The 15,268-nt window shown below is 42.4% G+C and overlaps 1 protein-coding gene across 2 annotated transcripts in view; it reads right to left on the reverse strand.

Annotated features, from left to right (window-relative positions):
* Positions 1 to 914: 914 nt before the first annotated feature.
* PAIP2B (poly(A) binding protein interacting protein 2B) overlaps positions 915 to 15,268 on the reverse strand; it is a 36,280-nt gene continuing 21,926 nt past the window's right edge. Inside the window, exons 2-4 of one of the 2 annotated variants that reach the window (XM_014551861.2) lie at positions 11,584 to 11,732; positions 7,625 to 7,768; positions 915 to 6,613 (exon numbers count right to left, since the gene is read on the reverse strand). In XM_014551861.2, coding sequence (XP_014407347.1) covers positions 6,557 to 6,613; positions 7,625 to 7,768; positions 11,584 to 11,721 — 339 coding nt within the window. In that variant the 5' untranslated portion in view covers positions 11,722 to 11,732 and the 3' untranslated portion in view covers positions 915 to 6,556. Of the gene's footprint in view, positions 6,614 to 7,591; positions 7,769 to 11,583; positions 11,733 to 15,268 lie in introns of both variants that reach the window. The other variant, XM_006176100.3, reaches the window with a different exon arrangement.

The raw sequence follows: 15,268 nt of genomic DNA on the forward strand, positions 1-15,268 counted from the left end.
TGATGAGTGCTCTAAGAATTTTTAATCTAAGGATGAAAAATGAGTGTACCCTTACACCTTACACCAACAGAAAGTGGTTGAAAATTTAAGGAACTGCACAGTTTACAGTATCTGCACTTTTCTGTAGTATATTATACTTAAGTTTAATGACAATTTTAAATGAATGAATACCCCATTCACTTCAAGGCTGTGACCAATCCAGGCCCTGTATAAATAGAACTATAGCTGTAAACAGGCAAGTGAGCTCAGAATTTTTTAAAACCTGATTGTAGGAAAAAGGCAAAGAAAAGACAGCACTCAAAGCAAAACCCATGGGCTACGGTCTAGTCCTGTGATCTTTTTAACATATAATAAAGCCGAGCACGGATGATGTCTGCTTGTTAACCCCTGCAGCCCTGGCCCCTAGGACAGTGCTTGGTACCTAGCAGGTGCTCAGACGTGTTGAGTGGTTGAAAGGCAGATATAGAACCCCTTTGTTTTCTAGACGAGTCAGTTTTGCCCAGCAATAGGAAAATGACAGCTACCCAATTTCCCTTCAAGCCCAAGGATTTCCTGTTACCACCTCTGTTCAACGCTACACACATTATTGCCACAGTTACTACCATGGATTGAGTGTCTATTATATGCGACCCAGGAGTCTGAAATTAAATTCAGCCTAATTTTCACAATAACCCCAGGAGGAAGGTGTTACACCATCACAAATAAACAGGTTCAGGCCAAAGGCACAAAGTAGTGGAGGTGGGATTCAATCAGGCCTGTGACTTCCAAGACAATGCTTTTACTACTTTGTAACACTATTTACAATGGAGAATTACACAACTAAAACTGATCTACATTGAGACAAAAACCAAACCAAACACACACCATACACCCGCTGTAATAGAAGGACCCAACTGTAGGAAAAAGGGTACCACTGCCAGCAAATGTATTTTATTCTCATTTTAATGAGACTTTCAACAGCTGCCATTTGGTTTGTGTAGCAAATTTTTTAAAAAGTAACTTTTTTCCATTTTTGATATTTTTATGAAAATCATTTTCTTCAGTTTTAAAGCCCTGTCCCTCCCCCAAAGAAGTATTAATAACTACCATGTAATGTTTACTTAGGAAAAGAAAAAAAAAGGAACAGAAAGAGCTTTTAAAAACTTGAGAAACAGGGATAAAGGTCCAAAGCCCCGCCCCGGGCCCGCTGGACATGCTCAGCTGCAGGCACCGGCCGCACTTTACTCTCCACACTGGCAGATGCGTGGGCCATACACAAACCCTCTGGGGACCCCTTGTACCACAAAGTCCACTCCCCTTCTCCTCTTGACCTTCTCTGCTGGCTGCCCTCTTTCCTTCCAAATCGGTCCAACAAAGGCAGCACGATCTTTAATACAGGTTCAGCTTTGTAACGGAGAAGGCACTGCATTGAGAAAGTTCAGAGATTCCCCCATCCAGTCGGGGAGGAAAAAATATCCAACACAGTACTGATGGTTTCACTTTCTTGTCCGCTCAAACACATGCTTGTACTTATTAAACTGTCAGATGCTTCGGAAGCCCTGACGTGTAGACGGCACAGGAGTTTCATATAAAAAAGAAGTTGCAAAATTATTATAAAAATTTCTGCAGCAGTTCAGGCCTCAGAAGCTTCAGGTGGAGATTCTGATGACAAAGCTGGTTCTGATAAGCCGTTCCTCTGACATGCACAGCCGCTTCCCCGTGAGTCCTGTGTTCTGAGGGTTCCATTTAGACCACAAGAGGTTGAAATCCAAGTTTAAAAGACTCTCTGCTGACAAACTGGTAATATCCACCAATGGAATATTATTCAGCAATAAAAAAGGAACAGACTACTAATACAAGCTTTATGTCATGGGTGAACCTCGAAAATACACTCAGTGACAAAAGCCAGATCCAAGAGACTATATTTTGTATGTTTCCATTGAGGTGATGCCCAGAAAAGGCAAATTTACAGAGATTAGTGGTTGCCTAGAGCTAGGAACAGGTATTATCATGTAAATAGGCATGAAGGATCTTATTGAGGGAGATAAAAATGTTCTAAAACTGAGAACTGTATAGCTGCACCACTCAAGAAAGTTACTAAAATCAGTGAATTGTACACTTGAAATGGGTGAATTTTATGATATGTAAAACATGCCTCAATAAAGTTGTTTAAAAAAAATAATAAAGTCCTTGCCTCCCAAATGATCCATCAAGTATTAAACACTTCTGCAGGCTCCCAACCAACAGGACAGTATTATCAGTGTTGAGTTAGAGTGAAAACGCTGTACTAACTCATAGTACACAGCTTAGAGTGTTCTTCATTAGTTACAATATTAAAAGTAGCCAGTCAGAAGGTAGGATTGGGGAGGAAAGGTCGGCAGACCTCACAAATGACTCCTAGTAACAAAATCTAAGGGGGCTTTTTCTTTCAGAATAAAGATGATGCATCTGTCCCTTTGTCGATTTCTCTTCTGTCCCCCCGGGGACAGGGTGGTGAGTCTCTTGGCAGCATCCTGTAGAGATCAGTGTACTCAGCTGTCCTATTTGTATGACCCCCCACCCCCACCCCCGAAGTCTAGACTGAGGACAGCAGAAGGTGCTGGGCAATGAGGCAGGAGGCCAAGTAGCCAGCAGGGCAGTTGAGTGTTTCCTTGGGTCAGCCTCCTATTCCCCTGTCCTTTGTCACTAATTGCAGCTTTAAGATGGGAGAAACAAAAACAAAATTAAAAACAAAGGGGCAAAAAAAAGCCCTTTCAAAATTGTAACTAACCAAGCCTACGGATGAAATTCACAAGGCAGCAGAGCAGTGGCTGCAGAAAAGTACTCTGTGTACCACACAGGGACCAGAAGGACTAATGGTCTCTGTGGGCAATGAGGGGGGAAATGACTCACGTGGGGAACTGTGGGCAGAGGCAGGAGGAAATCAAGTTTCCTGATAGCTCTGGGTCCCGACCAGATCCAGGTCAATCCTTCTGTTCTCTCCACCCGCTTCCCAAACTAAAGAGATCTGCAATTATCCTGGAGGACAGTGGCTGTGCAGTCTTCCAGGCGCACACCTCCAAACCTTGGTCAAATCTGTCAGGCCTCTGCCTGAGCCCACCCCCCAACATCACCAAAACTAAGCAACATTATTAACCTGTGATGCCAGGATGTTTATCAAAGAACACTTGCTACCCCCAGTCTCAGCGGTGTTGGCTCCTGGGCTCCTGATGTTTATACAGACATGGGTTTTGCAGCGGCACGAACACAACAAGATTCAGTCAAGCTGTTTCCTTTGGCTACTTCTTCACACAACTTTCCTCTCTGACGTTATATTAATTTCTACTCTGAGGTCACAGGGTTTGACTGACATCCTTACTTCCCAACCTCTTCAAAAATCAAGACAAAATTTTGACATTATAGCAATGCACAACTTGAAAAATGGTGATTGTTTCACTAAAAACATTTTTAAAGCCACCCTTAGCATTAGAACCCTAATTAAAGAGACGCTGGCTGTTCTGGCTTTGGGAACTAGAGGTGTTGGTAAGGTTCAGCCTTTTCCTAATGATCTTTTTGGGTATGACTTTGTATGATCCCCAAAAGTCAACTGCTGCAGTCAGAAACTGGTCCAAAGACCCACAGCTGTAGGTCTCAGGCCTAGGCTGCATCCATCAAGCTTTCTGCTACAGTTCAAAGGCCATTTCCTTTTTTTTTTTTTTTCCCTCTGGAAGACCAAGAGATAAAATAATTTTCATTTTGGAGTCTCAGAGTGCAGTAAACACAAAAATAAGAAATCAATCACTAATAAACTGACACTGGGACCAGCCAGAATTGGCAATTGTTAAAAATACATATTCGGTTTCTGTACTTAAACTTCTAGTTGCCAATAAAAACAGCTTAAACTGTAGTGGCTTAAACTCAACATCAAAGGGGTCACTTGCAATACCAGTCACCCTTAAAGGGTCAGGTGTCTAGCCTGCCTTGCACCCAGAACCTATCCGATGAGGAAAAGTCTGAGACAGAGGTTCCCAGCCTTTCTGAGTGAAGAGCCAACAAGACCCGCACATATTTTCTGCTGAGAAGCTGGCAAACTCTGACTGTAGCTGAGCCTGTGGTCTGGGTGACAACTGTGCTCCCACCTCATAACGTAAAATAGAAGGAGAAAAGAGTAGGCTTAAAGAGGAACCGTTGGAAGCACAAACCCATGCGTTAAAAAGGGGGGCACACTGCTAGCTGCTTTCTGATTCTGAAGTCAGCACGCTGGTTCTGCACAGGACTGGGAAGCCCAGCCCTCAGGCTCCACTGCTCGTCCAGCAGGAAGCTTTCTTCGTCCTGACCAAACATGCCTTGTGAAACCGGGCTGAAGACTGACATCCAAGCCGAAACCCCACAGCAGGTGGAAAGACAAGCCCTGCGGACTGCACCTCACACCTTCGCTTATCCTGGTGTCGGAAGAGCAAGCCTTCTTCAGGATGAAGGAACGGCTTAATCTGGACCCCTCTAGGACTTCTCAGACCAGGAGCCACACAACAAGAATGCACAATGCTGTCTGTGATGGAAGACACCACCGGCTGGAAAACGCCTCTTTCTGCAATCCCGACACACTTCCAGCAGCCTTTAGAATTCTGAGCTTGGACGAGTGAATGGAGATGGGAGGAGGAAAAGCCACCCCCGCAGGGAGAGGCCTCTGCCTGCACTTCCAAGGCCCTCTCCTTATTAAAGGTAACAACTCCAGCTGAAAGCTGCCCTGGAATTAAGATGTTTCTTTATTTGTAGCCCTCCCTGAAAACGAGTTACGAGTTTCACTCTCTTGATGTAGAGGCTTTGGGAATTCATAAGCACACCTGGCAATACCAGCTCCCTCCCTAAGCTACTTCCCTGTGACCTGTGACCTCACAAGGAGGGCATCTTTCAAATGACACCATCCTACAGACTTGAATGAGGGAATGATGTGGGTTCATATTTTCAATCCGACATTAGCCTGTGGCCGTTCAAAGAGTCAACAAGGGAGCTCATAAGAAAAAGGACAAATTCTGAAGCTTTCCAAACCCTAGTCTTTTCCTTTCAACCTCTGTCCCACATCCACATACTGTATTTACAGACTTTGTTTCAAGTTACACCATCTTTTCCTGACAGGCCGATCACACGGCGGCGGCAGCAGCCATACAGAAGCCGCTGTCCTTCTCAGGCCCCTGCGAGGACGGGCAGGACTGGATGCGTTCTTTCAGCTCTGACTCTGCTGCTGACACCTCTATCACACAAAAGCAGCTCCTAGCGCCCGGTTTAGTTCCTCACGAGTACTAACAACCAAAAACCCCTGTGACTCGTAGGCAGGAAAGAACGTACCCAGAACGTCCAACCAGGAAAACTCAAAAAGCTTCGGTGTGTGGGAACAGCAAAACTCTCTAACTGCTAAAGCTGTCCCAGTGGGTCACAGGGCCACAGGGTCAGGCGGGGCTCATTCTCCTGGGCTTTTGTGTAGTTATTCTGCACAATTCTGTAAGGTGGGGAGAAGCATCCAACGTGTAAACTGAGCTTCTTGTTAGTGTCTTGAAAAATACATTTACTTGTACAAGTGCATAAACCTTTCTAAGGATACCAGGCGGACCAACTCATCATGAGGCTGGAAAAAACCTGTCAAAATAAACTTAAGCTCCAACTAGCAGGATTCAGAGATGACTTCTCCAGGCTGAAGCTGACGACCAGCACAGCACACCTCTCCTATACCTTTGGCAACAACATCTTTTCTTAAAAACAAAGTAGGGCTGGTGTGGAAAGGAGACAGGGGACCGGACAACATGAGGGATGAAGTGGCAAACCCACCCCCGTGCTCTTTTACCTTGTAAGTGATGAGTCTGATGGTAGCTGGAATCAGAGGCTTAAGAGCAGGCCAGCAGCAACTGAATGACCCAAGTGATAATCACCGGCCCAGTCCTCTCCTTCGGATTTACAGCGTTCACCTACCATAAATGGGTGCTTCACTAACCATCCGAAGTACCAGTAAGGCAGCGCTTTAAGCCTGGGCCTTCCTGAATGGGTTTCAGGGCAGGGAGGCACAGGCTCAGCAGGCCATGGCAATCCCAGTTCATCGCAGGAAATCCCACGGGGTCGGGGAGCTGCTTTCTCTGGTTCCAACACCTGCTTCTCCCGCTCATCCCTCTCGCCACCCAGACTCAACAAGTAGTTCTGCAGGTGTTCAACGCCCTTGGTAGTAAGCTTACAGCAGGGTGAGAAGGGCATTCTTAAATTAAACACCTGGGCTTTCTCGGTCAGCTTATTTTGCTTCAACACACACAGTAGAACATTCCTGATGAAAGGGGAAAGAAGACTGCAATTTCCTTAAGTCAAAAAGCTAATAACAGTAATAGGAAATTGCTCTGAATGAAATCAGTAGAACAAAAGAGCAATACTCAGAGGCTTGTAGAGTCAGACTGAGCGCATTGGTTAACTCTAGTCACAGTGTCAAGTTAAACCACTGTTCCCCTTCCCCGCTGCGCACCCCTTGCCCACCCCATCCCTCTCTTCAGCTCTGCCGTTTTGTGCAGCACTGTCCCCAGATGTGGGGACATACAAGTCCTCCTCAAAGCTTTCTTCCAGCTCAGTACTTCACTCCTGGAATAAATTCCTTGGCATCCGGATTCAGGTTACTTTTGCTCTGAAATAAGAACCAAGAGATAATAAATCCCAAGGCAAGCTGCACTTTCAAACTTATTTTCTTCCTGCTTCCAGTATTACCAGTACCTTCCTCTCTGCTTTAAGGAGAGGGAAAAAAAAAATTCCCTGCAACTCCAGCTGTCACTGCTGGGATGCTCTCAGTGGCTCCTACGTATTAAGCCCTGCTAACCTCATTCTCTCCTTCCTGCTTTAGACTCCTATTCCCTTCATGGTGCTTTCGTTAGAGGCTTGTTAAGTGCAACTCTAAAAATAATTTTTTAATTCATTGAGTACCTTAGCTTAATGAAAATCAGAGTACTCCAGCAAGCCAGTTTGGTTACCACAATCCCTAGTTGGTTTTTTTTTTTTCCTCTCCATTCTGCTGCATTCTCTTTGGTATCTACTCTCGGGAGAGTTGCCATATCTAAAACATTGGCAAACTGCAGGGCACAATCATTCAAAACATGAGTTGTGTTGAGAATGGTATCACTTACAGAATTCTGACATTACGTAACTGTGGAAGGCAGGGAATTCATTTATCCGGTCTTCTAATTACATGTGAAAAATGGCCTCTTAGGAGTATGTTCCTTCCACAATGAACAGGCAGTTTTTCTAACAGCATCATTCAAAACTATAAATACAGATTTGCGGGCTAGTAAAAGGAAAGGACAGCAGCAGATGATAATCTGAAACCAAACCTCTTCCACGCTCAAATTTTTATCCTTAATCCCAGTTCTGCTTTGAGAAGCCCACTGGAGAAAATGAAAGCTGGTGATGTTGCAATAATGACGCTTTCACAGCGCTCTGAGTGGTGCATCTTCAATGTACCCTCTTATTAACACGCAGGTGATGAGTGAAGGAACAGCAGCTCAGAGGGCCCCAGAGCTCGCCCAAGGTTGGAGGGCCGAAGGGAGAGCCTGTGACTCCAAATCCCACACTCTTTTCGCTATGTCACACGTCGAACTACATATGCTCTTACCAAAATATCTTCAGAATCATGACCATCACTGACCGACAGTCCATTGAACTGTTGCTGCAACTGGCCCATGGCCTGAGGCAGGTCTCGCGATGGAATAAACCAGTCTTGGTCTTCCTCATCCAGCATCTCCTGGAAGCAGCGGTCAAGGAACTCTTGCTCCTGCAGCTCCTCCTCCACCTAGCAAGCAAGGGCAAGAGCTCAGACTTACTGTCCCAGTGGGACTCACACCTTTTTTCTCCACCACTTTCTTTCAGAGGTTATTACTCTGCAATTAAGAATGATCTTCCAGATATCCCACGCTCCTGGATTGGAAGAATCAATATTGTTAAAATGGCCACACTGCCCAAGGCAATCTACAGATTTAATGCAATCCCTATCAAATTACCCAGGACAGATTTCACAGAACTAGAACAAATCATAATAAAATTTATATGGAACCATCAAAGACCTAGAACTGCCAAAGCAGTACTGAAGAGAAAGAAAGAGGCTGGAGGAATAACTCTCCCAGACTTCAGACAACTCTATAGAGCTACAGTCATCAAGACAGCATGGTATTGGTACAAAAACAGACATAGAGACCAATGGAACAGAATAGAGAGCCCACAAATGAACCCACAAACTTTTGGTTAACTAATCTTCGACAAAGGAGGCAAGAATATACAATGGAATAAAGACAGTCTCTTCAGCAAATGGTGTTGGGAAAACTGGACAGCAGCATGTAAAGCAATAAAGCTAGAACACTCCCTTACACCGTACACAAAAATAAACTCAAAATGGATCAAAGACTTAAACATAAGACAAGATACAATAAACCTCCTACAGGAAAATATAGGCAAAACATTATCTGACATACATCTCAAAAATTTTCTCTTAGAAGAAATAAAAGCAAGAATAAACAAATGGGACCTAATGAAACTTACAAGCTTCTGCACAGCAAAGGAAACCATAAGTAAAACAAAAAGACAACCTATAGAATGGGAGAAAATTTTTGCAAATGAAACCGACAAAGGCTTGATCTCCAGAACGTATAAGCAGCTCACACGACTTAATAAGAAACAACCAAACAACCCAATCCAAAAATGGGCAAAAGATCTAAACAAGCAATTCTCCAAGGAAGACATACAAATGATCAATAGGCACATGAAAAAATGTTCAGTATCACTAATTATCAGAGAAATGCAAATCAAAACTACAATGAGGTATCACCTCACACCAGTCAGAATGGCCATCATTCAAAAATCCACAAATGACAAATGCTGGAGAGGCTGTGGAGAAAGGGGAACCCTCCTACACTTCTTGTGGGAATGCAGTTTGGTGCAGCCACTATGGAAAACAGTATGGAGATTCCTCAAAAGACTAGGAATAGACTTACTGTATGACCCAGGAATCCCGCTCCTGGGCTTATATCCAGAAGGAACCCCACTTCAGGATGACACCTGCACCCCAGTGTTCATAGCAGCACTATTTACAATAGCCAAGACATGGAAACAGCCTAAATGTCCATCAACAGATGACTGGATAAAGAAGATGTGGTATACTTATACAATGGAATACTACTCAGCCATAAAAACCGACAACATAACGCCATTTGCAGCAACATGGATGCTCCTGGAGAATGTCATTCTAAGTGAAGTAAGCCAGAAAGAGAAAGAAGAATACCATATGAGATCGCTTATATGTGGAATCTAAAAAACAAAAACAAAAACAAAAACAAAAAACAAAAACAAAAAAAACAAAGCATAAATACAAAACAGAAATAGACTCACAGACATAGAATACAAACTTTTGGTTGCCAAAGGGATGGAGGGTGGGATGGGATAGATGGGATTTCAAAATTGTAGAATATATAAACAAGATTATACTGTATAGCACAGGGAACTATATACAAGATCTTGTGGTAGCTCACAGAGAAAAAAATGTGACAATGAATATACATATGTTCATGTATAACTGAAAAATTGTGCTCTACACTGGAATTTGACACAACATTGTAAAATGATTATAAATCAATAAAAAATGTTTAAAAAAATGATCTTCCATGAGATCGACTAAGAATTACAATGCTTCTAATGACAGGCTAGAGAAAATGAAATTTTTAGTTTTTTTTTTCAACCAAATTCATTCAAAAATAAGACTGAGGAAATAGTGATTCAAAATAACAGAAATTCCAGGTCTTCACAGATCTTCTGACATCTCTGATACATGACACAGATACTTCCCACTCATATGGCACTCAGAGAAAATCATTTTAAAGCTTGAAATTCTTTTCTCAATCTTTTTAAGAAGCAATTCTCCTTAAATGTCCCATCTTACAAGTAAGAAGGTATAGAAACTATGTAACTAGACCGCGACCTGAATACCTGAGATTAAATCAAAACCAACTCTAAGCTTCTGGCCCACTTTTCTGGGAATGAGGCCCCTTCCGGAGAAAAATACTTTCAGAACCTTAGAAAGATGTAAAGAACACTTTTTGGCATACCAACAGAAAATGATGTCATCGTAGTATTCTTTCAAAACAAGAAATAATGTGAATAGTGAAACAAAGTCGTATTTCTTAGAGGTTGCCCTAAACTAAAGCAATATATAGCTAGGATACTTTACATTTCTTTGCACACTGTTAACTCTTAGTAAAAAGTATGCTTTACTCTGGAGAGTAAGTGTGGTTTTAACAGGCCTCCCGCTTCGTATCTGGCCATCCACTTCCTGCAGGCTGCCTGGTGACAGAGTCGCGGCTCACTGGTGCCACCACTAGGGGGCTGGTCAAGCAAAAATAATCACTCAAACTGACTAACACACTTAACCTCATGAATTCAAAGGAAAAGTCACTGGTAGCGAGCTTAAACATACTATTTCAGTAACATTACAATTAGCCACACTTTTTTTTTTTTAACCTCAAATAAGTAAGTTTCGAGGTACTTAAAACACCAACAACTAGAAAATATTTCCAAACTACAAGATTTGACGGTACTGCTCAAGATCTGCCCCAACTCTCCCCAAGAGCGTTAATGACTCTGTATTAAATCAACGCTGTTCACAGGCACAGTCCAAGAAAATGGTTACTGGACCCAGGGGTGTGACAGGGAGCATGTTCTATGTACTAGTCACACAGGCCACAACACAGGGAGCCACAGGGGGTGGAACTGCTGGCTGCCCCCTAAACTTGTTTCCTTCTCCCCAGAGCACCGGGCTGTTCAGTTAAAACCACATTTCCAAGTAAGGGAGGGTGTAGCTCAGTGGTAGAGTGCTTGCCTAGCATGCACGAGGTCCTGGGTTCAATCCCCAGTACTGCCATTTAAACAAATAAACCTAATTACCTTCCCTCCCCTGAAAAAAAGAAAAAGAACCCCACATTTCCTGTCTCCCATGCAGGATATGGCCATGTAACTATTGATCACGTAATGTCCCCAGAAGGGATATGAGCACTTTGGCATCACCTTTGCCTTTGGCTCTCTTGCTTTCTTTGTTATCCTTCACCTACTCAGCTGATAAAATGTCCCGGGGGGTGGCAGAGCCCCATCACGGGGGGAACCGAGTGCTCCCAGAGTCACTGGTCTACCTCGAATGCTTACCTTGGGCTGTTAATATCACAGAGATGTAAGACAAACAATTACTGCCGGACCTTTGTGGGAGCAGTCTAGCCTTCCCCGACCTGATACACTTCTCCATCTCAGACTTGCATTCTGCTGGTCCCCGAGTTTCTATTTGCGCTGGCCTGTCTGCACACAACTGCTGTTTCCCAGAAGTCTACACTGGAACACCACGCCACTGGATCCTCTTTTAATCAGTGTGGTAGAAAAATTTCAATACCCTCCTCCAAGCTACTTTCAATCTGGTCCCTTACCAGTTGAAATTGCTTCTTGGTCAGTCCAGACCAGGCTTCTGAGTATTTTTAAGTTATTCTAACGCCAATGAACCCATTCTCTTAGAACAGACTGACAGTAAACTATTACAGCTGTTGAGTTACACGTGTCAGTGACCTTCCGCTTCCTTACCTGCCTGTTGAAATCCTCTTCATTCTCCATCCACATGTACTCTGCAAATGGGTTTTCTTTCTCATCGTGCCCATTTAACGCCTGGTCCTCTTTGGATTTTACATTGGGTGATGTATTCACCACACTGGATCCATTCATTATGATAGAACCTAAATGGGAGCAAACAAGAAAAGGATAAAATGATACAGGGATCAAAGGAAATGAAAAACCTGTAATATCCACATTCCTCCAGATGCCTCTGCAGTTCTAAATCAAAGTTATTAACTACAGATAAACAGAAACTGCTAGTCTGGGACTGTTACAAAACTAGCCATATCCTGGAGTTATCAACTATACAGATGTACAATTCTTTAAGTGTTAAAAGAAAAAAAATGTGTAGGCTCAGTTAACCTTTCTAGGCAAGTGGGTTGGCAGTGGGGAAAATCTTTTCAAGCCAAATTTCTCTAGGTTCTTCTAGAAACTAACCAAGATCACACAGTTTTCTTAACATTTAAATAGGGAGAGAAAATGCATTCTTAAGAAACACTGTAAACAAGTGCATCTTATTCTGATTCTTAGGCTCTGTTTTTCTTTAAAACATATTAAAAAAAATAATACATGTTCATTGCATTTAAAAGCAAAAGGGAAAAAAGTAAGGTAACAGTTGTCTAACCATCCAGAAAACTTAAAAAATGGTTAACAAAGTTGTTGGATATAACCCTCCTGACTTCCCCTATGTGTATGCAGATCCATACACACAGACCCGTTCCCCAGGTGCCCACTCGTACAGTAACAGTGCGACGCTCCAGCACTGGCTTTTCCTCATTTCTAGGTTAACATAGCTGTGCTGTCATCTGGTGTTTTTCCCATGTTCTGTATTATAAAGGTTGGATGAACTTTTTGTGTTCATCTTTTCTGATTTCCTTAGGATAACTCTTAGAAATAGAACTGCTAAACTGAAAAGAATTTTTTTTGGAGACTTGATTTATTGCCACGCTGCCATATGAATTTAAATTCTCACTGATAGTATGTAAGTGCCTGTGTCTCTGCATTCCTGTTATTTCTTTAAACCACTGCCAACCTCATAATAAGAGAAAACTTGCAAGTTATTATTTTCATTTACATTTCTTTGATTTTTACTGAGGCTGAGTATTTTGAGGTAAGCTTACTAGCCATTTATACATCTTATTTTGTAATTTTTCTGCTAAAGTACTTCACCTGTTTTTTTCTCAGGGTATATATCATTTCCTTATCTTTTGTAAGAATTTTTACATCTGTCATAATTTTTATTTTTCATAAACTAATTTATAAATAAAAATTACTTATTTATTGTATTTGCTTAATTTTTTTGATGGCAGTTTTTGCTGGCTTTAATTTTTGTCTACATCTTGTGTGAGTGTCTGTCTGTCTATGGCTTTTAAAGTATGTACATGTTTTTCACTCTAACTTCCAAATCCATTTTGATGTGTTTGCTATCATCTGGAATATGTCTTTTTTCCTGTTCTTTATTCAAATATTAACTATTCTTCAAAAACCACTGCAGTCTTTATACTACCTCTCCTAAGCTCTTGTACACAGTGAGCATGGTGTTAATACTACTTAATTGTTGTTTCATGTGTGTAATTTTTCTCTTTCCAATTAGATTCTCAACTCCTGAAACACAAGATGGAGGTTTATCCACTTGTAACTTACCTAAATATTAGGAACTCCAAAAACAGGTGGATCACCAGGTTTAGTTAGGCCGCTTTCCTTTCTAGCTTGTCTCTTCACTCTCAGCTCCATTCCCTCCCACACCCTCCCCGGGGCATCTTTACGCGGTAACAAGTTCTTTCCTCACTCATTTCTATCTTGGCAACATTCATGAAAAAGTCCTTCTCTGCTTCTGTGTACGCTAAAAAATGTTGGCTTACTCCCCTTGAGAGTTTTTGCAATTTTCTAACCTGTTACGAACAGTAGAAAATCTAATCTTAAAAGACAAAGTAGAAATTGTACAGAGTATGAAATAGATGGAAAAACGATTCATTGATAGTTCAGAAAGAATTTAAGACAGCACCCATTTAATTTACTGTTGGTTTAAATAGGGCCCGTAGTAAGAAATATACCAGTTTACCATATTTATATACAGACAAAAGAAATCAATGATTATTCCAAACACTGTTTCAGAATAATAGTTCCATAAGGCTCTAAAAGGTGGGGTAGTTCTTTATTTTTACCACTTCCATTTGCAGCATAAAAATGACAGTAGCAAGTCTGCTCTAAATGCCAGGGCAACTGCCTTAGTGGGTATTCTTGATCACAGAGACTCTTACGGGTCTTGAACCTTGCTGGGTAGCAGATGACACAGTTCTATTTCCAAAGACTCATTTGGCAGGTGTCTACCACCAACACAGTGATTTCTCCCCATCATTATGGAAGTCATCCACAGAGAATCACAGTTTGGTTTTCTAAAACATCTGCCTTTGCCCGGAAAATAAAACCTGAGTGCTCCTGACCAGAAGGGAAAAAGGGAAGGCAGAGGAAGACAGAACAGAATAACCTGGCTAATTCAAGAGCAAGGCAAAACACAGAGAATTAAATTGCAGGGTACACTCGCTCATGAGAAAGGGAATGGAAAATTACCAGAAACTCAACATGGAGATGTTACCCAATTTAACGCAAACACTTTAGAAAAGGTGAAAACGCTGAGCTACGAGACTGTCAGCACCAGAAGAGCGGTCTTCTCGTCGTAGGTTATACAGTGTTGATTTGTATTTTATACCAGTCCACCCGTGTATTCCACACAATTGGGAAGTTTGCTTTCTCCAAATAGCAGCAACCCAGTAACTTAATTTGTATAGTATTTAACAATTTATAAAGCACTCTCATACCTATGCTGTAACTTATGGCACATAATCTGCCCAACCTCACTTTGGAAAAACACCTAGACAGTGCTATAGTAAGACCAAAGAAGGTACCGGTTCAGGGGTTAAGCAAATTGAGTTGCTGGGTTAGTTCAATAACAGTACTGGTCTGTAGGCCGACTGGGTGACAGAGAACTGGGTATTTAATGCACCCCTTGCCTTTAGCAGTCAGGTGTGAATGGGGAGATTTTGCTGGAGATTGGTAACACCTAGGTAGGACATTCAGGATGCCTTCCAACCTGGAGAAGACCCCAGGTAAGAGAGGACCACGGCCTGCAACTTCCCTGACCTTCCTGCTTCCAGAACTGCATGTACCATTCGCTGTTTTCAGCTCCTCTCCAGCTTCCTGTCCATCACGCCTACCCGCCAAGCGCACAGTGTTTCTCTAAACTACCTGCTTTGACCTTTCACGTTCATTATTTCATTTGATCCTCCCACATCAAGGCACATCACTGTGAAATTCTACTGTAGTGGAGACAAAGAAAATACCCCCGAAGCGTCCACAGATGGGGGAAATGCTTGGTTACATATGTAGGATCACAAATCAGAACGGCTGCCATGGTGTCAGCTATACTACACAGAGGCCCAGGGGACAAGGAACTCAATCTTGTTAACAACCATCTGAGTGAGTTCAGAAGTTCGTCTTCCCCTAGTCAAGCCTTCAGATGAGGTTGTCACTCCCGCTGACAGCCTGACTGTGAGTTCACGAGACAGAGGCACCCGGCTGAGCTGCTGCCAGCTTCCTGACCCCCAGGAACTGTGAGATAATAAATGTTTGTTGTTTTAACCTGCTAAACTTTGGGGTA

This window comes from Camelus ferus, chromosome 15 (assembly GCF_009834535.1).
Source record: "Camelus ferus isolate YT-003-E chromosome 15, BCGSAC_Cfer_1.0, whole genome shotgun sequence".
In the NCBI taxonomy this organism is placed as follows: domain Eukaryota; kingdom Metazoa; phylum Chordata; class Mammalia; order Artiodactyla; family Camelidae; genus Camelus; species Camelus ferus.